Raw genomic sequence first — 22,801 nt, forward strand, 5'->3', positions numbered from 1 at the left:
CTAAAAAGCCTTCACTAGACCCCTGTACAGCTGTATAATGAGGCTCAGGCTTTATAGGGAAGGGACAGGAATGAGGGCCTGTTCCCAGGAGCTACAGTCTGAGGAGAGGGCTAAAAAGCCTTCACTAGACCCCTGTACAGCTGTATAATGAGGCTCAGGCTTTATAGGGAAGGGACAGGAGTGAGGGCCTGTTCCCAGGAGCTACAGTCTGAGGAGAGGGCTAAAAAGCCTTCACAAGACCCCTGTACAGCTGTATAATGAGGCCCAGGCATTATAGTGAAGGGACAGGAGTGAGGGCCTGTTCCCAGGAGCTACAGTCTGAGGAGAGGGCTAAAAAGCCTTCACTAGACCCCTGTACAGCTGTATAATGAGGTCCAGGCTTTATAGTGAAGGGACAGGAATGAGGGCCTGTTCCCAGGAGCTACAGTCTGAGGAGAGGGCTAAAAAGCCTTCACTAGACCCCTGTACAGCTGTATAATGAGACCCAGGCTTTATAGTGAAGGGACAGGAATGAGGGCCTGTTTCCAGGAGCTACAGTCTGAGGAGAGGGCTAAAAAGCATTCACTAGACCCCTGTACAGCTGTATAATGAGGCCCAGGCTTTATAGTGAAGGGACAGGAGTGAGGGCCTGTGCCCAGGAGCTACAGTCTGAGGAAAGGGCTAAAAAGCCTTCACTAGACCCCTGTACAGCTGTATAATGAGGCCCAGGCTTTATAGTGAAGGGACAGGAGTGAGGGCCTGTTCCCAGGAGCTACAGTCTGAGGAAAGGGCTAAAAAGCCTTCACTAGACTCCTGTACAGCTGTATAATGAGGCCCAGGCTTTATAGTGAAGGGACAGGAGTGAGGGCCTGTTCCCAGGAGCTACAGTCTGGGGAAAGGGCTAAAAAGCCTTCACTAGACTCCTGTACAGCTGTATAATGAGGCCCAGGCTTTATAGTGAAGGGACAGGAGTGAGGGCCTGTGCCCAGGAGCTACAGTCTGAGGAAATGGCTAAAAAGCCTTCACTAGACCCCTGTACAGCTGTATAATGAGGCCCAGGCTTTATAGTGAAGGGACAGGAGTGAGGGTCTGTTCCCAGGAGCTACAGTCTGAGGAAAGGGCTAAAAAGCCTTCACTAGACCCCTGTACAGCTGTATAATGAGGCCCAGGCTTTATAGTGAAGGGACAGGAGTCAGGGCCTGTTCCCAGGAGCTACAGTCTGAGGAAAGGGCTAAAAAGCCTTCACTAGACCCCTGTACAGCTGTATAATGAGGCCCAGGCTTTATAGTGAAGGGACAGGAGTCAGGGCCTGTTCCCAGGAGCTGCAGTCTGAGGAAAGGGCTAAAAAGCCTTCACTAGACCCCTGTACAGCTGTATAATGAGGCCCAGGCTTTATAGTGAAGGGACAGGAGTGAGGGACTGTTCCCAGGAGCTACAGTCTGAGGAAAGGGCTAAAAAGCCTTCACTACACCCCTGTACAGCTGTATAATGAGGCCCAGGCTTTATAGTGAAGGGACAGGAGTGAGGGCCTGTTCCCAGGAGCTACAGTCTGAGGAAAGGGCTAAAAAGCCTTCACTAGACCCCTGTACAGCTGTATAATGAGGCCCAGGCTTTATAGTGAAGGGACAGGAGTGAGGGTCTGTTCCCAGGAGCTACAGTCTGAGGAAAGGGCTAAAAAGCCTTCACTAGACCCCTGTACAGCTGTATAATGAGGCCCAGGCTTTATAGTGAAGGGACAGGAGTCAGGGCCTGTTCCCAGGAGCTACAGTCTGAGGAAAGGGCTAAAAAGCCTTCACTAGACCCCTGTACAGCTGTATAATGAGGCCCAGGCTTTATAGTGAAGGGACAGGAGTCAGGGCCTGTTCCCAGGAGCTGCAGTCTGAGGAAAGGGCTAAAAAGCCTTCACTAGACCCCTGTACAGCTGTATAATGAGGCCCAGGCTTTATAGTGAAGGGACAGGAGTCAGGGCCTGTTCCCAGGAGCTACAGTCTGAGGAAAGGGCTAAAAAGCCTTCACTAGACCCCTGTACAGCTGTATAATGAGGCCCAGGCTTTATAGTGAAGGGACAGGAGTGAGGGCCTGTTCCCAGGAGCTACAGTCTGAGGAAAGGGCTAAAAAGCCTTCACTAGACCCCTGTACAGCTGTATAATGAGGCCCAGGCTTTATAGTGAAGGGACAGGAGTCAGGGCCTGTTCCCAGGAGCTACAGTCTGAGGAAAGGGCTAAAAAGCCTTCACTAGACCCCTGTACAGCTGTATAATGAGGCCCAGGCTTTATAGTGAAGGGACAGGAGTGAGGGACTGTTCCCAGGAGCTACAGTCTGAGGAAAGGGCTAAAAAGCCTTCACTACACCCCTGTACAGCTGTATAATGAGGCCCAGGCTTTATAGTGAAGGGACAGGAGTGAGGGCCTGTTCCCAGGAGCTACAGTCTGAGGAAAGGGCTAAAAAGCCTTCACTAGACCCCTGTACAGCTGTATAATGAGGCCCAGGCTTTATAGTGAAGGGACAGGAGTGAGGGTCTGTTCCCAGGAGCTACAGTCTGAGGAAAGGGCTAAAAAGCCTTCACTAGACCCCTGTACAGCTGTATAATGAGGCCCAGGCTTTATAGTGAAGGGACAGGAGTCAGGGCCTGTTCCCAGGAGCTACAGTCTGAGGAAAGGGCTAAAAAGCCTTCACTAGACCCCTGTACAGCTGTATAATGAGGCCCAGGCTTTATAGTGAAGGGACAGGAGTCAGGGCCTGTTCCCAGGAGCTACAGTCTGAGGAAAGGGCTAAAAAGCCTTCTCTAGACCCCTGTACAGCTGTATAATGAGGCACAGGCTTTATAGTGAAGGGACAGGAGTGAGGGCCTGATCCCAGGAGCTACAGACTGAGGAAAGGGCTAAAAAGCCTTCACTAGACCCCTGTACAGCTGTATAATGAGGCCCAGGCTTTATAGTGAAGGGACAGGAGTGAGGGCCTGTGCCCAGGAGCTACAGTCTGAGGAAAGGGCTAAAAAGCCTTCACTAGACCCCTGTACAGCTGTATAATGAGGCCCAGGCTTTATAGTGAAGGGACAGGAGTGAGAAAAGTGGGGAAAGGAGAAAGAAGAGCTGGACTGCCCATCACTAACCTGCAGAGCCGCACTCCACATATATGGCTGCTCTGTGCACAGGACCTGTGATGAGGTCACAGGAGGGGAGGAGTCAGGGGTCACATGATCTCCGGAGTGCAGACCTCCATGGAGCCTTCTCCTCAGTCAGTGACATTCCCGCCATTATTCGCCCCTCACTACTGGCACAATTACCCCGCGCCGCCTTCTCTACACAGTGTTATGTGTGGAATGTAACGTGTGGTTTCTCTGGAGGGAAATAGACCCCACACATGAGGGAATTATCCCTAGTTACCGGCCGTCTACTATATGGCGGCATATGATTGTGCTATCGACTCCACACCAGGAGCTAAAATGCCCAAATCTCTAATGTAACCGCTATAAGAGAAGATGTAACAAATTTCCCCTAAACTCACACAGCGGAGGAGGCCTCACTTGGAGCAATGTGACTCGCGCACAGAAAATCTATTCCCGGTTCTGTGATAAGTTATCGGCCGACAGGAAGAAGAAAGGTCTGAATTACAGCCCAGACTGGAGGAGAAACTGCAGGAGTTAGAATTGGCCAATCAGCGCTCTTCACCCCTATACTTATCTACACAAATACAAGATATGAAATGACAATTAGACGCCATTCTCACCACCAGAACGGAGAGGCGCTAACTTGGAGTAAAGCCGCGTTTTATCACCATGCCAATAAGCCTAATAAGATGCCGCTCGTAAGCTCAGAATGAGAGAGTCACTGCATATAATCTCCTCTATAAAGGACCCTAAGGGTCAGACCTCAGCCCACCCCGATGTCATGTATAGCACTTATAATGAATACCCCCAGAGTTTGTATTCGCCCCCACAATCACCCCCCCCCCACTACTGGAGTCATTCCTTCACACACTACATCTACCTAACCTGACTGAGTCCGCGGCACAACAACTCCATTTACACATCTCTGAGGAGGAAATAGTTTCAACAACCAAAAAACTAAAAAGAGGAAAGGCCCCGGGGCCGGATGGTCTTACAGCAATATATTATAAAAAATGCAGCGATGTGCTGACACCACATATAAAAACCTCTGTAATTCACTACTAAATGGCTCACAGCTGCCCCCTGAGCTCTACGTGGCGCATGTAACCGTAATCCCTAATCCTAAGAAAGATCATCTCACCACAAATTATAGACCTATATCCCTCTTATACATTGACTTCAAAATCTTTACATCCATTGTGACAGGATCAATAAAATCCTCCCTCACCTCATCCATCGGGGTCAGGTTGGTTTTATACCAGCGCGACAGGCCCCGGATAATATTAGGAGAGCGTTAAATATTATTCATACAACTAACCTACAGCGAAAGCGACTTCTCCTGCTTGCATTAGATACTGAGAGGGCTTTCGATTCGGCGTCCTGGACGTATCTCTTTACGGTTCTATCGGAAGTCGGATTCTCCCCTAAACTTATAAAGTGCCTCCAATTGTTATATGATAGCCCTATCGCTTATATAAAACTCCCATCACCACATCCCCCTCCAATTAATATTCAGAGGGTACCAGGCAGGGCTGTCCTCTATCTCCGGATCTTTTTGCACTTGTAATGGAACCCATTGTGGAAGCAATAAGGAGAGATCAGAATATCCTGGGCCCTGAGAATATGGGAGACCAATATAAAGTCAGCCTCTTTGTGGATGATCTCCTGCTAACATTAATAAGTCCCCACACTACACTCCCTCACTTGTTTTCCCTCCTTCACGAATTTGAGAAGATCTCAGGGTTAAAGATTAACATTGATAAATCCGAAGCATTATTTGTAAATTTTCCTAAGACAGAGCAAACTACCGTATATACTCGAGTATAAGTCGATCTGAGTATAAGTCGACCCCCCTAATTTTGCCACAAAAAACTGGGAGAACTTATTGACTCGAGTATAAGTCTAGGGTGGGAAATGCTCCATAGATTATTCCCCCATATGCTGCCCCCATTAGAAGCTCCATATTGTTCCCCCATATACTGCCCCCATAAGCAGCTCCATAGATTGTTCCCCCATATGCTGCCCCCATTAGAAGCTCCATATTGTTCCCCCATGTGCTGCCCCCATTAGAAGCTCCTTAAAATTATTCCCCCATGTGCTGCCGCTGCTGCTGCATGTAAAAATAAAAAAATGACATACAGTCATGGCCAAAAGTATTGACACCCCTGCAATTCTGTCAGATAATATTCAGTTTCTTCCTGAAAATGATTGCAAACACAAATTCTTTGGTATTATTATCTTCATTTAATTTGTCTTAAATGAAAAAACGCAAAAGAGAATGAAGCAAAAAGCAAAACATTGATCATTTCACACAAAACTCCAAAAATGGGCCGGACAAAAGTATTGGCACCCTCAGCCTAATACTTGGTTGCACAACCTTTAGCCAAAATAACTGCGACCAACCGCTTCCGGTAACCATCAATGAGTTTCTTACAATGCTCTGCTGGAATTTTAGACCATTCTTCTTTGGCAAACTGCTCCAGGTCCCTGATATTTGAAGGGTGCCTTCTCCAAACTGCCATTTTTAGATCTCTCCACAGGTGTTCTATGGGATTCAGGTCTGGACTCATTGCTGGCCACCTTAGAAGTCTCCAGTGCTTTCTCTCAAACCATTTTCTCTCAAACCATTTTTGAAGTGTGTTTTGGGTTATTGTCCTGCTGGAAGACCCATGACCTCTGAGGGAGACCCAGCTTTCTCACACTGGGCCCTAAATTATGCTGCAAAATTTGTTGGTAATCTTCAGACTTCATAATGCCATGCACACTGTCAAGCAGTCCAGTGCCAGAGGCAGCAAAGCAACGCCAAAACATCAGGGAACCTCCGCCATGTTTGACTGTAGGGACCATGTACTTTTCTTTGAATGCCTCTTTTTTCTCCTGTAAACTCTATGTTGATGCTTTTGCCCTAAAGCTCTACTTTTGTCTCATCTGACCAGAGAACATTCTTCCAAAATGTTTTAGGCTTTTTCAGGTAAGTTTTGGCAAACTCCAGCCTGGCTTTTTTATGTCTCGGGGTAAGAAGTGGAGTCTTCCTGGGTCTCCTACCATACAGTCCCTTTTCATTCAGATGCCGACGGATAGTACGGGTCGCACTCTGCGGGATAATGATGAATGTTTATTGACACTGAATTACATGTCACGTCGGAGATGTGAAGGAGAGTGTGTCAAATGGCTGACTACGGCCGTTTCACACTACTCGAGCGCTTCCACGGGTCCTGGAAGCGCTCGAGTAGCGTGAAACGGCCGTAGTCAGCCATTTGACACACTCTCCTTCACATCTCCGACGTGACATGTAATTCAGTGTCAATAAACATTCATCATTATCCCGCAGAGTGCGACCTTTTTCTCTTGGAAACTACATTCGTCTTGCTACGAGGTCAAGCACCTGGGAGTCCTGGATGTGAGCTCTCCGCCTGCTGCCAGCCACGGACCTTAGCACGGTAACAGCGGTGCCGTCCGCTTTCTTGCATTGACTTCGACGGATAGTACGGGCTGACACTGTTGTACCCTTGGACTGCAGGGCAGCTTGAACTTATTTGGATGTTAGTGGAGTTTCTTTATCTAACATCCGCACAATCTTGCGTTGAAATCTCTTGTCAATTTTTCTTTTCTGTCCACATCTAGGGAGGTTAGCCACAGTGCCATGGGCTTTAAACTTCTTGATGACACTGCGCACGGTAGACACAGGAACATTCAGGTCTTTGGAGATGGACTTGTAGCCTTGAGATTGCTCATGCTTCCTCACAATTTGGTTTCTCAAGTCCTCAGACAGTTCTTTGGTCTTCTTTCTTTTCTCCATGCTCAATGTGGTACACACAAGGACACAGGACAGAGGTTGAGTCAACTTTAATCCATGTCAACTGGCTGCAAGTGTGATTTAGTTATTGCCAACACCTGTTAGGTGCCACAGGTAAGTTACAGGTGCTGTTAATTACACAAATTAGAGAAGCATCACATGATTTTTCGAACAGTGCCAATACTTTTGTCCACCCTCTTTTTTATGTTTGGTGTGGAATTATATCCAGTTTGGCTTTAGGACAATTCTTTTTGTGTTTTTTCATTTAAGACAAATTAAATGAAGATAATAATACCAAAGAATTTGTGTTTGCAATCATTTTCAGGAAGAAACTGAGTATTATCTGACAGAATTGCAGGGGTGTCAATACTTTTGGCCATGACTGTACTCACCTCTCCGTCGCTGGGTGTCAGATTCTCACCTGTCCTGCGTCCATGGCTGCTCACCGCTATCTGCCACGTCATTGGTCAGTGACGTTCAGACTGCAGGGGGCGCGCACTAACCACGTCACCGCGCCCTCTGCTGTCTGAAGTCACTGACCGATGACAGACACAGACAGCAGCAAGCAGCCATGGACGCAGGACAGGTGAGTATCGCTATACTTACCCGTCCTGACGCTGTGTCTTGAGCCCCCAGCTTCTCCGGGCTCTCTCTTCCTGCCTTCAGCGGTCACGTGGTACTGCTCATTAAAACTCATGAATATGCGCATATTCATGAGTTTTAATGAGCGGCACCACGTGACCGCTGAAGGCAGGAAGAGAGAGCACGGGGAGAAGCTGGGGGCTCAAGACACAGCGTCAGGACGGGTAAGTATGACCTGACACCCCCGCCCCCCATCCCCCTCCGACCACCTTTGTATATGACTCGAATATAAGACGAGAGGGGGACTTTCAGCCCAATTTTTTGGGCTGAAAATCTCGACTTATATTCGAGTATATACGGTAATATAGCCTCCCATTTTGGGTTTATACACAAAGGACATTATCTAACATATCTGGGTATCAACTTAACAGCCAACAGGTCACCTCTGTTTCGGTGGAATTACACTCCACTGATCCAAAACTTCCAGAGGGACCTGGATAGATGGGCTCCCTCAAAGTTATCCTGGCTCGGCAGAACACATGCATTAAAAATGGTGTCACTGCCTCGCTTCTTATATCTATTTAGGTCCCTCCCAATTATGGTACCAGCCAGAACGATCACTCATTTACACTCTATGATGTCTAAGTTTCATTGGCTCGGAAAACAACCCAGAATTGTGCAAAAACGTATGTTCCGTCACAGAAAAGAAGGGGGTTTATCCCTCCCTAATTTTACACTTTATTACAAGTCGGCACAGATTGCTCCATTAATAAGTGCGTGTTCATATCCCAATAGTCTGAGATGGGTTATTCTGGAATCATTTCTCTCCAAACCATTCTCTTTATCAGGCCTAATGTGGACCACAGACCGACTTCCACAGGGGTTAATGAATGTGGCTCCTTTTACAGTCCACTCGTTGCTTCTTTGGAGGAAAGTCCGGTTTAAATATAACTTACAATCAAGCCCTTCTCCCCTGACAGCTATATTACAAAACCCCATGCTCCCGCCAGGCCTTGAGCCTCAAATTTTTTCTTGGTGGAAGCTGAAAGGTATTCATATACTTAAACATTTGTGTTCCCCATTTAATATCTTACTTGACAGAGAGGAATTTGTTCAAAAATTTGAACCAGATCTTCCACTTTGCAAAGCAGATCCTCCCGAGCGGTACTACTCTCAGGGCAACGAGTTTTGAAAATAAATGTCTAAATGACCCTTTGGGCAGGGGAACGATCTCATTGATCTACTATGCTATAAATTCTCCACAAAATGATAAAAAATTGAAGTATATGTTACAGTGGGAGGAGGATCTGGGGTTTGAACAGTCAATTGATGAATGGTATCGTAGCTGTGACACCCTATCATGAGGTAGTCACCAGACTTCCCTTGTGGAGACCTCCTTAAAACTATTGCACAGAGTCTATTATGTACCGGAAAAAGTTCACAGCATTTTTCCTAAAATCTCGGGAGACTGTTTTAGGGGCTGTGGAATATCTGGTGACATGAGACATATTTGGTGGTCTTGTATGGTGGTTTCTGGGCTTTGGGAGAAGGTGAAGTGTCTGATAGCACAGATGTATGGTGGACCGGTTGTTCTGGAACCTTCTACCCTTTTACTGGGAACCAGGCCTTCCCAGCTTCCAGAAAGCTTTCAGAAGCTAGTAAACTACTTATGTACGGCCACTAAAATCCACATTGCGGCAAAGTGGAAGTCGCCCTCACTGTCAATATCTATGGTGAAAGAGAAGATGAACGACATTATGTTATTCTCATTTGTGGCCCCAGCGTTTCTTGTAGAATAAATCCCTTTCTCACACAGTCCTGTAGTAATGACTTTGCTCTCACGTTTTGTAGGAGGGTTCGTCTGACTCCATCTTATGTTATCAGTATAAGTGCGAGAGATGAGACCGACGACCGCAGTTTTACCGTGTGTGTCCGGCGTCAGTTCTACAGTGTGAGAGATGCAGTGTCTGTGACCGAAGCTTGGGGTATATGGGTGTAAACAGCATACACAGAGGGGTCTGTGACCGAAGCTGGGGGTATACGGGTGTATACAGCGTACACAGGGGTCTGCGATCAAAGCTGGGGGTATACGGGTGTATACAGAGTACACAGGGATCTGCGACCAAAGCTGGGGGTATACGGATGTATACAGCATACACAGGGGACTGCAACCAAACCTGGGGGTATAAGGGTGTATACAGTGTACACAGGGGTCTGCAACCAAAACTGGGGATATACGGGTGTATACAGTGAACACAGGGGGCTGTGACCGAATCTGGGGTATACGGTGTATACAGCGTACACAGAGGGGTCTGTGACCAAAGCTGGGGGTATATGGGTGTATACAGCATACACAGAAGGGTCTGTGACCGAAGCTGGGGGTATACGGGTGTATAGAGCATACACACAGGGTTCTGAGACTGAAGATGGGGGTATACAGGTGTATACAGTGTGAGAGACGCGGGGTCTGTGACTGAAGCTGGGGGTATACAGGTGAATACAGTATACACAGGGGTCTACGACTGAACCTGCGGGTATACGGGTGTATACAGTGTACACAGGGGTCTGCGACCAAAACTGGGGATAAACAGGTGTATACAGTGAACACGGGTCTGTGACCGAAGCTGGGGGTATACGGGTGTACACAGCGTACACAGAGGGGTTTGCGACCGAAGCTGGGGGTATACGGGTGTATACAGCGTAAAGAGAGGGGTCAGTGACCGAAGCTGGGGGGTATACGGGTGTATACAGCATACACACAGGGTTCTGAGACTGAAGCTGGGGGTATACAGGTGTAAATAGTGTGAGAGACGCGGGGTCTGTGACTGAAGCTAGGTGTATACAGTATACACAGGGGTCTGCAACTGAAGCTGAGGGTATATGGGTGTATAAAGAGCACACTGAGGGGTCTGCGGACGAAGCTGAGGGAATACAGGTGTATACAGCGTACACTGAGGGGTCTGCGACTGAAGCTGGGGGTATACGGGTGTATACAGCGTGCAAAGAGGCGTCTGCAACCGAAGCTGGGGGTATATGGATGTATACAGCATACAAAGGGGTCTGCGCCCGAAGATGGGGGTAAATGGGTGTATACAGCGTACACTGTGGGGTCTGAGACCGAAGCTGGGGGTATACAGCGTACACAGAGGGGTTCACACAAACACGGCTTCGCTCCGTACACCTCGTACACACACAGCTCCACTCCGTACACCTCGTACACATATGGCTCCGCTCCGTACACCTCGGACACACACGGCTTTGCTCAGTATACCTCGTACACACACGGCTCCGCTCCGTACACCTCATACACACACGACTCCGCTCAGTACACCTCCTACACACGCGGCTCCACTCCGTACACCTCCTACACACACGGCTCCTCTCCGTACACCTTAAACACACAGCTCCGCACACCTCGCACACACACGGCTCCGCTCCGTACACCTCGTACACAAACGGCTCCGCTCCGTACACCTCGTACACACACGGCTCCGCTCCGTACACCTCGTACACACACGGCTCCGCTCCGTACACCTCGTACACACACGGCTCCGCTCCGTACACCTCGTACACACACGGCTCCGGTCCGTACACCTCGTACACACGCGGCTCCGCTCCGTACACCTCGTACACACACGGCTCCGCTCCGTACACCTCGTACACACACGGCTCTGCTACATCCACCCTGTAAACCCCTCCTGACCCCACACAGAAACTTCCCCTCATCCAGCACCATGACAACCAGCACAGCAGAGTCCTGCACACACTGAGGCCCCTGATCATGTGACCCCTGACTCCTCCCCTCCTGTGACCTCATCACAGGTCCTGTGCGCACAGAGCAGCTGTAGAAATCTCCGGCCTCGGGGGTCTCACCAGACTTCGCTCTTTTCTTGCAGGGGCCGCAGTGGATTTCATCCTGGATCCATAGAGCTGAATAGAGGAGCGATGTTCCTTCACTCTGATGGGAATTGATGGTGACGTTGATGAGTCTATGAGGAACGTGTTCAGCTGCCGACTCCGAGGAGGAAACTGCTTGTTGCCTGTGGCCTAAATATATAGGTTTTATTAGTAGATGTCAGGGAAGAAAACTAAACCCTGTAAGATAATAAATCTCCTCATATGTTTCCCTTATAATCTCCAGTAATTGTATTATTACACAGGATTCTTATGATGTTACATCGGATCATCTTCTTCTCATTCAGGTCTCTACAATATCGGATCCTCTCAGTGAAGATCTTCTACAAAAGAGAATTTTCCTGATTTACCCATCAAGGATGGATATGGACAGAGACAAGATGGCGGAGAGGATGTTACACCTCACCCTAGAGATCCTCTTCCGTCTCACTGGAGAGGTGAGAGATTCTGATGACGTCACATTACATCATTCTTATCTATGGGAATAACAGATGGACAGAACTGGAGAGGTGAGGACTCTGGAAATGTCTGGAGTGAGATTTATTAATGTGTCTCTCCATAACCAGGATTACACAGTGGTGAAGAAGACCTCTAGTGATCGCTGTCAGGACCCTGTGTCTGAGGGATGGGGAAGACCCCTGAGCCCAATCACGGGGCCTCCACCTCACCCCCTGATCCATGAGGACATCAATGACCAGAAGATCCTAGAACTCATCTACAAGATGACTGAGCTGCTGACTGGAGAGGTGACACTGCTGGGAATGCTGGGACATTATGCAGTAACACAATGAAGGGATCGGGGGGATGACGGTATCATTGTATGTGTCAGGTTCCTATAAGGTGTCAGGATGTCGCTGTCTATTTCTCCATGGAGGAGTGGGAGTATTTAGAAGGACACAGAGATCTGTACAAGAACGTCATAATGGAGGTTCCCCAGCCCCTCACATCACCAGGTAATAGACAGGACTAAATACACACGGCCTATAATTATCTGTATGTAGAGAATGAATTCAGTCCCTGTATGTGTTTCCTCCAGATCTATCCAGTAAGAGGACAACACCAGAGAGATGTCCCCGTCCTCTTCTTCCACAGGACTGTAACCAAGAAGATCCCAGTGCTCCTCAGGATCATCAGGTAGATGGAGAGAAGGTGTCAGGAGATCCCCCCTATGATGTGTAGATGGCTGTGAAGGTCTTGTGCTCAGTCTTGTTTTATCCACCTGTATTATATGTTTTATACTTGTGTAATGAGAGCGGTGGAGATGGCAGGATTAGAGCTGATCATAGATGGGACTTCTCCATCTGTCTGTGACTTTTACAATATTTGTTTCAGGGTGAAGATCTGACCCATATTAATACTACAGAGACATATGTGAGAGATGATGAGCGGTGTAAAGAGGAGATTCCCACATATGACTACCCAGGTTAGTAGTAACCACTGAATGCAGAGAAGTCACAGATTCCTCTCAGTCACCGGCTGTGGCTGCTTTATCGGTGGTGTAGTCCGGCCGTATTACCATGATCACCATTTTCCCTCTAGACCACAACATTCTCCTCCACCCAAAACTGTTCTAATGACTTTGGGCAGTGAAAGCCCTTTTCTATAGAACTTACAACCAATTACATTGTTTCTGATCCTAAGGAATTCAGATTACTGCACAATCTCTCCTGAAATGGGGAGCAATATTATTTTCTCTAATCTTCTGCTCAGGATCCATAGTAGCTCCTATGGTCCACCATAAATGAGGGCAACTCTGGTTTACTGTTTAATCTGTATTTGTAGTTTTCAGTTAATGAGATTCTCGTGCTCTGGGGCGGGGCTGTGGGCGGGGCTGTGGATAGGACTGTGGGCGGGGCTTTATGTGGTGCACTGATTACATATTCCTCTGTATTGGCTTATGACCGGTCGCTGATCCCTCACTGACCTGCCCCCCATTATTACATAATGCATATAATAGCATTGATATTATTGGTGATAATGCCTATAATATTGTGGCCATTGTGAGGCTTAGAAAAAAATTTCATCCAGCAAAATTTCAACTTATCCAGATGTGTATTGATCACCTTGAACCCTCAAGTGCTTCACAGAAGTTAATTATGTAGAGCCGTGAAAATAAAAAATCATATTTTTTTCACAAAAAATGATCGCTTCTCTCTCACCCATGACAGCACCATGGAGAGAGGGGATCCGCCCATCAGGGACAGAAACCTACAGATAAAAAGGGCGGTACCTCTCCTCCGCCCCTGGTTGGGTTCCTGTCCCTGACGGGTGACCTACAGAACCGCAGCAGCTTAACTAATAGGAGATCCAGGGCTGTCCCGTCCGGGGGCTCACAGCGGGGAAGCCCCTGTCATGGCGGGTCGGTTCCTGAAGCCGCCACCGCTGCAGCCGACGGGCTCGACAGGGTGAGCGGGGGGGAGAGGACTGAGCCGCCGCTCTGGAAAGGATTCTGGGGCTGGTGGGGACCCGGGACACACACGGGCAGCGCCATGGTACAGAGGTGTACCAATATGGTGCTGCCCCGGAAATGGATAAATGTCTTCTGAGTCAGCGCACTGCGCACTCCCCGGGGCAGACAGCGGTGCAGTCTGGTAGAGGAGGTGACGTCACGCGCCGCGAAATTCGAAAATGAAAGTGCTGGAATTGCTCCTGGCTGGAGGCGTCCTGTAAGTATGGAATACAGCGACCAGCAAAGGGAGCAACAGCTCAAGCAGCAGCCTAAGCAGCAGCCCAGGCAACAGCAACACCAGCATCACCGGCAAAAAGAGCAGGACAGGAGTGATGGCCGATCCAGTCGCCACTCCACGCAACGCAGCAGGTCGGCTGCAAGGAGCAAGTCACCATCCTTGGATCAGCCCGTACGGGACCTGAATCCACCTCCCGAACCGGTACCTGCAGCCGCGCATATCTGGTGAGTGACCTTCGAGAATGTTCACCATTGTAATAGACTTCTTTTCCCTTATCAGGGAAAAAAGAAGGGGAAACAAAGAACAGGGAATGCCCCACTTATAGCAGAGCCCTGCGAATCCTGCATACAGGAAGTTCTTTGTGAGGAAACCCCGGATTTCGCCTCGGACCTAAGACCTGTAATCAGATCAGAGGTTCAGAGTGCCCTTTTATCCCTGAAACAAGGGGAAAAAGTTAAAAGGAAGGACTCTGGAGTGGGTTCCCAGTCAGAAGTCTCGACGTCAGGGGAGGTTACCTCACATACCTCAGTCACCGGCTCATCATCCTCAGACGAGGAAACGGGAGGCCATCATTGTTTTCCCCCAGAGGAGGTAAACACGCTAGTTAAGGCAATAAGATCTACCATGGGGGTGGCAGTCCCTCGCCCTGATAGGTCAGTCCAGGACATAATGTCCGGGCGACTGGGCCAAAAGAAACAGAGTGTTCCCGATAAACGAGAACGTACAGGGCCTTAAAAAAAGAAAAGGGAAAAACCAGAGTGGAAAAACTCCACTGTCCCTTCCCTTAAGAGGAAATATCCCTTTGATGAAGAGGCGTCCACATCTTGGGACAAAGCCCCGACACTAGACGTAGCTGTCGCCAAGGCCTCAAAAAAGTTTTGCACTCCCCTTTGAGGACACTTTTAGGGTACTCTGAAGGACCCCTTAGAGAAAATGGCCGATACCTTCCTCAAGGGCGCTTGTGAATCAGCTGGGGGAAATCTGAAGCCAGTTATTGTGGCAATATGTACCTCCAGAGCCCTTATGGTATGGGTGGATCAACTAAAGAGACAGTTAAGGGAAGGTACACCCAGAGAGAAGATTCTGGAATCTATTCCAGTAAATAAGGGGAGCGGTGGCATTCTTGGCGGACTCATCAGCTGACTTGGTGAGATTATCATCTAAAGCAGCAGCCATGTCAAACGCAGCCCAAAGAACGTTGTTGCTCAAATGTTGGCCAGGGGATTTACAAACTAAAATGAACCTAGGTCGATCCCCTGCAAAGGGAAGTTCCTATTCGGGGAGACGATAGATGACATCCTCCAAAAGGCAGGGGATAAAAGAAGGGATTCCCAAATCTGGGTCCTACAGTGTTTGAGGTCCTTTCGTAACAGAAAGTTCTTTCAGAGCAGAAATAGGATGACAGAAGGAGAGATATGGGGTTTCTCTTCGGTAACTCGTCCTGAGACAAGAAACCCTCTTGGTGACAGTTGCCCAAGGTGGGGGGGGAGTCTAAACCTTTTTCTCCCAGCTTGGAGGGAAATCTCGAACAGCCCTTGGTTGGTAAGTCTGATTGGCTCGGGCCTAAGGATAGACTCTCTCTCTCCCACTGTAATGTAATGTCTGCAAAATATGATGTTTTCTGTTGGAACCTTCTAGAAGTCTCCCATTTTCTTATCAGGACATTGCAGCCTGCCATGTTGCTGCAAATCCCCCCTTTCTCTTCCCCCACACACACACACACACACACACCAGTGTCTTCATGGGCACAGCTCTGTGAAACCTGAAGCTGTCCATTTCCTGTGAGCAAGGAATGTTAATTAAGCTAGTGGAAAAGATGTTCCTTTGTTCTCTGATCTGTGGCTGAATGAAACTATGGGTGATATTAAAGAGACTGTACCGTAAAAACCATACGCAGCAGAGATATAAAACCCACATTTCTGCGAAGGGCACAAAGCCAGCTGTCTAAACCCCTAAGTTTCACGATTCTCGGACTTCTAGAAAATGAGATATGGATTCCTTCTAAACGGTGTGTCTGAAATACTGCATATTTGGTCTTGAATTATTGTAATCAACAAACTACAAAGAATGATACCATGTGCGTGTTTGTGCGAACTTCCTCCTGCGAGATACAGTTATATTAAGTTTTGTAGTTTGATTCTAAATCCAAGAGTAGGGGGCAGACCCTCTCCAGACTGCCCCTTCCGTGATGTCACACAGCAGAGGCTATAAGGCATTCCCTTGGCAAAACCAGTTCAGAGCAGCTGAAGTCCTCATGCCAGAGAGACGTGCCGATGAGTGGCGACGTTTGGTTACGTGCCCCTCCCCCTCCAGCCACATAGGATGCCTAAAGATTCATAAGCAACCGTGAGTGTACTTTCTGTTTTCATCCACTTTTGTTTTATACTTGTATCTGTACATATGTAATGTCTCAACTTTATAGCAACTTTCATCTATATAATCACTGCCCTCATTTTGGGGAATAAATGATATAATAATTCAGTCTGTCTTCATGCTCTTAGAAATGAACTATACGCCTTATTTAGATAATCGCTACTAATTTGGGGTTTGTCACGGACCCTCTTAATTAACTCTGTGATTAAGTAAAGCGTGGCTGGTGGCAGCGTAATGTGCGCGGCTGCCGAGACTAGCTGGCAGTACAGAAGGGTCTTATATTGCTGAATGAGGGGCTGCGGCCACAGCATTGATAATTCCTTACTGCAGTAGTCTAGAGGTCAGTGCACAACAAGCAGCCCATCCGGCGGCTAATTATCCTAGGTGCAGTTCCCTGACTGACCTGAGGGTAAGGGGGGCGCCGGAGAGCTGCAAGTTCCAAAGTGGAACTGAGAAAGTGGGATATACATAAATATTCGCAGTTCTTGGAAGGTTGTTAGCAGAGGTGGGGGCATCCAAAATAACCCCCCCTGTGGTAAATTGTTAGAGCAAGGTTAGTTTGCTGCATTTTGTTCACATGGTGCCAGTGGTGGGATAACTAAGATAAGCCCCCACTGTGCCTGTGATAGCCATGTGCCGGCAGTGTGTCGCGTCCCTCCGTCCACTGATACACCCGTGTCAGTGGTGAGATTGTGACATATTGGTGACACAGGGTCTGCTGTCCGTCACGTTTTGGTGGCAGCGGGACCCCTGTTCGTCATATTTGGTGGCAGCTGTGGGCTGTTCATCACACACCTCAAAAATACGTGGTAACTCCATACTCCATAAGATCTATATGAGAACAAAAAACTCTCGGAAATGAGGTCCTAAGTTTACTAAAGAAAGGAGGAAATGGAGTCAACCACCAAAATCCTGTTCCCACACTGCCTTATGACAGTATTAGATCTCAGCGATGCATACTATGACGTCCCCATCCACAAAGACTACCGAAAATACCTCAGACTGCCGGTCTCTATAAATGGCGAGATGAGTTTCAATACAGGGCCCTTCCGTTCGGAATATCTATAGCCCACGAGTTTTCACGAAACTAGTGGCAGAAATGATGGCCCACCTAAGGCAGCAGGACATATTAATAATTCCATGTTTGGACGACTTTTTAATAGCAAGCGACTCGGCTCAAAATGCAAGGAACGGAGGGACAGAGTGATGAACACTCTACAGAACCTCGGCTGGCTTCTAATCCTGGAAAAAATCAAGGTTGCAGCCCAGCAAAATTCAGGAGTTCCTAGGACTAACACTGGAATCAAACACCCAAGAGTGTTACCTCCCGGACCACAAAAAGAGAGAATTGCTCAAATGATAGCAAAGGCGATTCAGAACCCTTCCATGACACTAACAAAAGCAATGTCACTACTAGGCTCTCTCCTCTCTCTCCGCCTGCCTGCCGGCGGTCCAGTGGGCACAGCTACATAGGAGAGATCTCCAATGGGATGTATTAGCCAACCAGTTAGCATTAGGAGGTCACTTAGAGGGTCGCATTACCCTAGATTCCAAAACTTCATTCCCTAGCCTGTTGGGGAAACACAGACAACCTATCCAAATGGATTCCGTGGGTAATAAAAATCACATATAATTACCGCGGATGCCAGTCCCATGGGATGGGGAGCACACATGAACAGCAGGGTGGCTCAGGGGGAATTGGGAGGCCAGGAATTAGAAGCCTCCTCAAACCAAAAGGAACTCTGGGCAGTAGGCTATGCCTTAACACACTTCCTATCCATGCTGCAAGGTCATCATGTCCGCATATTTTCGGACAATCAAGTGACAGTGGCCTATATAAATCACCAGGGGGGGGATCCAGGTCCCGAGCCCTAATGAACACGTCCTCCAAAATCCTCACCCTAGCCGAGATAAACCTACTATCTCTTCCTGCACTGCACATACAGGGAACAGAGAACCAGACAGCAAACTTTCTGAGTTGCACTCAATTGCGCCAGGGAGAATGAGCCTTTAAACGGTCCATTTTCGGCAGATTGTGGAAATGTGGGGAATCCCAGACATAGATCTGTTTGCCGACTACAAAAATAAAAAAGTGGAAGAAAAGGGGGAATCCTCGGGCCCTGGACGCCTTGATGCTCCCGTGGACACAGAACCTAACGTATGCCTTTCCCCTGATCATTCTCATTCTGGCTGTCATAAGGAAAGTCAGAGAGGATGGGTCGAGAATGATACTGATACCCCCCTTCTGGCCAAAAAGAACTTGGTTTTCCTGGCTGAGAATGCTCTCGATAACTGACCCCTGGATCTTACCAGATCTCCCGGACCTACTGTCTCAGAGACCAAGGTTACACCCTCGGGCAGTGAACCTCCATTTTACAGCATGGAATTTGAAAGGGCACTGCTGAGGAAAAGGGGGTTCTCCGAAAGCCTAGTTTCTACACTACAAAAGAGTAGGCAACCGACCACGACGAGCCTATGGGAGAACTTTGAGGAAATTTCTGTCCACCTCCGGGACAAGGGTTCAGGATGGGGTCCAGATTGACAGAATTGTTGAATTTCTGCAGAGGGGCTTAGAGCAGAGACTGGCGGTTAACACACTGAAAATACAGATAGCAGCCATAGGTGCCCTTTATAACCAGGATATGGCAGGCAGCCCCGGGGTAACATGGTTTATTAGGGCCGCAACCAGGTCCAGGCCAATAGTCAGCCTGAAATTACCATTGTGGGACCTGAATCTCGCACTATCCGCACTAACAGGTCCCCCGTTTGAACCTATCCAGTCAGTACCCCTAAATATCTTATCATTAAAAACTGTGCTTCAGGTGGCGCTATCGTCGACTCGCAGGGTGAGCGATATTCAAGCTTTATCAGCGGCGCCACCGTTTACTAAAATACTAGACGACAGAGTCATCTTAAAGCCTGACCCGGCATATCTATCTAAAGTAGCATCACATTTTCATAGGTCCCAGGAGGCAGTCCTTCCTTCTTCTGCCCAAACCCTAGGAATAGGGGAGAGGAAAGATTTCATACCCTAGATGTAAAGAGGTGCCTAGTTCAGTACTTAGAGGCCACCAAAGAATGTAGGAAGGAAGGCTCTCTCTTTGTGTGTTTCCAGGGACCTCGGAAGGGACTCAAAGCATCTAAGAGTACCCTGGCAAGGTGAATAAGGGATGCGATTGCCAGGGCATATTCATCAAGTGGAAATACCATCCCGGAAGGGTTGAGAGCTCATTCCACAAGAGCGATGGTGACCTCATGGGCTGGAAGATCGGAGGTATCTATAGAACAGATCTGTAAGGCGGCCACCTGGTCATCACCTTCTACCTTTTTCAGACACTATCGTTTAGATCTAGCCTCTACGTCTGACCTGACCTTTGGGAGAAGGGTCCTTCAGGCTGTGGTCCCTCCCTAAGCTACAAATCTCTGAAATTCTCTCCGTGGTGCTGTCATGGGTGAGAGGGAATAGCTTAGTTACTCACCGATAACGGTGTTTCTCGGAACCCATGACAACACCCGCTTATTCCCCCCCTTCATGTGTGCGGTGAGCACGTTTTACTGTTCGTAGATTGGTTTTCATTTAGACACGGTGCTTCTTGATAATATGCAACATTACAATGTTATGTATATTCTTTTGTTGTTAACTAACCTGGAGACCCTCTGATGCTCTGTAACCAACTGGGGGCGGAGGAGAGGTGCCGCCCTTTTTATCTGTAGGTTCCTGTACCTGATGGGCGGATCCCCTCTCTCCATGGTGCTATCATGGGTTCCGAGAAACACCGTTATCGGTGAGTAACTAAGCTATTCACCCTCATTTTTTTTCCAAAGGGTAACAGGAGAAATTGGATGCCAAAAGTTGTTGAGCAATTTCTCCTGAGTACGCCCATACCCCATATGTGGAAGAATACTACTGTTTGGCCGCATGACAGAGCTTGGAAGGGAAGTAGCGCCATATTGGAGATCAGATTTTGCTGGAATTGTTTGTGGGTGACATGTCACATTGTCAGAGCCCCTGAGTTGCCAGGACAGCATAAGCCCCCAAAAGTGACTACATTTTTCCAAATACTTCCCTGAATGAATTCTTCTAGTGGTACAGTGAGTATACTGACACCACAGCTGTTCCATAGAAGATTATACCATTGGGCAGTGAAGAAAAAATAATAACTGTATTTTTCGGACTATAAGATGCACCCAAAATTTTCAAAAGGAAAATAGGGGAAAAAATGTGCCAAATGGGGGTCCATCTTACAGTCCGAATTCAGCTTATCGGGGGGATCAGCACAGGTGCAAGAGTGGTCACAGAGGTTGTTTGGTGGCCCAGGCCTCCGGAAAATCCCATCCCAGGCTGGTGAGGCAGCGGTGCTCTGTGCTGGGGTGGCAGCGCTCTGTGCTGGGGCGGCGGCAGTGCTCTGTGCTGGGGCGGCGGCAGCGCTCTGTGCTAGGGAGGCGGCAGTGTTTTGTGCTGGGGCGGCAGCGCATTGTGCTGGTGTGGCTGCAGCGCTCTATGCTGGGGCGGCGGTGCTCTGTGCTGCGTGGGGGGCTATGCCGCCATTTTGTCAAAGCCGGAGGCCCCTGCAGCTCCATTGCTGCGATGCGGTGGCAGAGATCTGAATCCGAGCATGCGCCGCCCACGGCGGCCATTTTTCCGGAGACCACCGCATCCCAGCAATGGAACTGCGGGGGTCTCCAGGCTTTGACAAAATGCCAGCGGAGCTCTCCACGCAGCACAAAGCACCACCGCACTTTAGAATAAACCCTAACAGTAACTCTAACTTTAGCCTAACAGTAACCCTAACAGTAACCCTAACTCTAGCCTCAACACTAAACCTAACTCTAGCACTAACTCTAACATGCCTTATCTGTTTCTTTTTACTTTATAGCACAATCGCTGACTGACACAGCTGTTTGCAGCAGCACTTGTAACACTGTTTCTTCTCTAATCTCTCACTGACAGGAGATCTGAGGCAGATTGCCCAGAAAAGTTTGCTGCTACAACAAACTTATCTAGTGATTTGTCTCATTGGCTGGTGTGACACTGACGTCATAAGGACCTGAACCAATCAGGTCTCAATGAGGTCGGGGGTCACAGGAAGCGCTGTGTGCCAGAATCCCCCAGTTATAAGGTACATGGGGGGGCCCGATGAGCACAAAACCGCTGACAAGCGTCGGCGGTGCACAAAGTCCTGCTAGCGCCGACGTTTATCTACTCTTGGTGGTCACAAAGCGGTTAAGTTAAGGGTACCATAATTCCTGTCCAGGCCTATTTCATGAGTTAAAAAAAAAAAAAAAACTGGAGTCTGAACTGAGAAGGTAAGTTAATGTGTATGCACAATGTAAGTGCATATTAACACATGACCATTAACCAGAGAAAACAAAAAGCAAAAAACACAAATATCCTAAAATAAAAAATAAATTTCATGAGTTTTACTTTTTTTTTAAATACTGTGGAAGCATGGTTAAAAAGCTATGGTGTAACTACAAAGTTATGGGCCCCTATGCGAACTTTCAAATGGGGTCCCCCCACCCCGGGCTGCCACTAGGAGTTTCGGGGACCCCATACTGGCAAAATTTTCGGGGCCCCCTTGAGACCAGCCCAGGCTCCATCCCCCGAACTGTCCACAGCCTCATCGCTCCCATAATTCCACCCCCACATAGAGAATGAAAGGAGCAGAGGGCAGATGTCTGACTTGCTATACCATAGAATATAATGCCGCCCCTCATATTATATAACACAGCCTCCCCCATAGAATATAATGTACCCCCCCATGGTATATAACACAGCAGCATAGTACATAGCACAGCATCACTGTTAGCGTGAGTGGTCTGGAGCAGGAAACCCCGGGAGTGGACCCTCTGGACCGTGGCACCGAGGGACCCCGGGCGAGCTGCCAGGTGGAACCGACCCCTATACAGGGACCGTTAGGAGCAGGCCCAGGGGTTCGAGTACCACGGTAGCCGGTACCAAGAGGGGCGGCTCAGGATGGATCGGAGTAAGACTGAGACTGGAGTAGGACGGCAGGAACACTGAAGGCAGGACTGGAGTAGGACGACAGGAACACTGGAGGCAGGACTGGAGTAGGACGGCAGGAGCACTGGAGGCAGGACTGGAGTAGGACGGCAGGAACACTGGAGACAGGACTGGAGTAGGTCGGCAGGAACACTGAAGGCAGGACTGGAGTAGGACGGCAGGAACACTGGAGACAGGACTGGAGCAGGAACACAGAAGACAACTGCGGAAGAGAACAAGGAACACGGGAAGCAGGACTGAGAAGCTGCTGCGGGGAGCAGCCGAGAACGGAACTGCAGGAGCAGAGCGTACACGATGTAGCGAGGCCAGAGTGCTGGAAACACAATGATCAGGCG

At 48.6% G+C, this 22,801-nt stretch overlaps 1 protein-coding gene across 1 annotated transcript in view; it reads left to right on the forward strand.

The window, feature by feature from the left end:
- Positions 1–22,801, forward strand: part of LOC141082460 (uncharacterized) — a 92,942-nt gene that overhangs the window by 58,271 nt on the left and 11,870 nt on the right. The window contains exon 2 of the mRNA XM_073566399.1: positions 12,714–12,804. Coding sequence (XP_073422500.1) covers positions 12,714–12,804 — 91 coding nt within the window. The remainder of the gene's footprint in view (positions 1–12,713; positions 12,805–22,801) is intronic.

Source organism: Dendrobates tinctorius, unplaced genomic scaffold (genome assembly GCF_039654945.1).
Source record: "Dendrobates tinctorius isolate UK_male_01 unplaced genomic scaffold, ASM3965494v1 ptg000017l, whole genome shotgun sequence".
Lineage (NCBI taxonomy): Eukaryota > Metazoa > Chordata > Amphibia > Anura > Dendrobatidae > Dendrobates > Dendrobates tinctorius.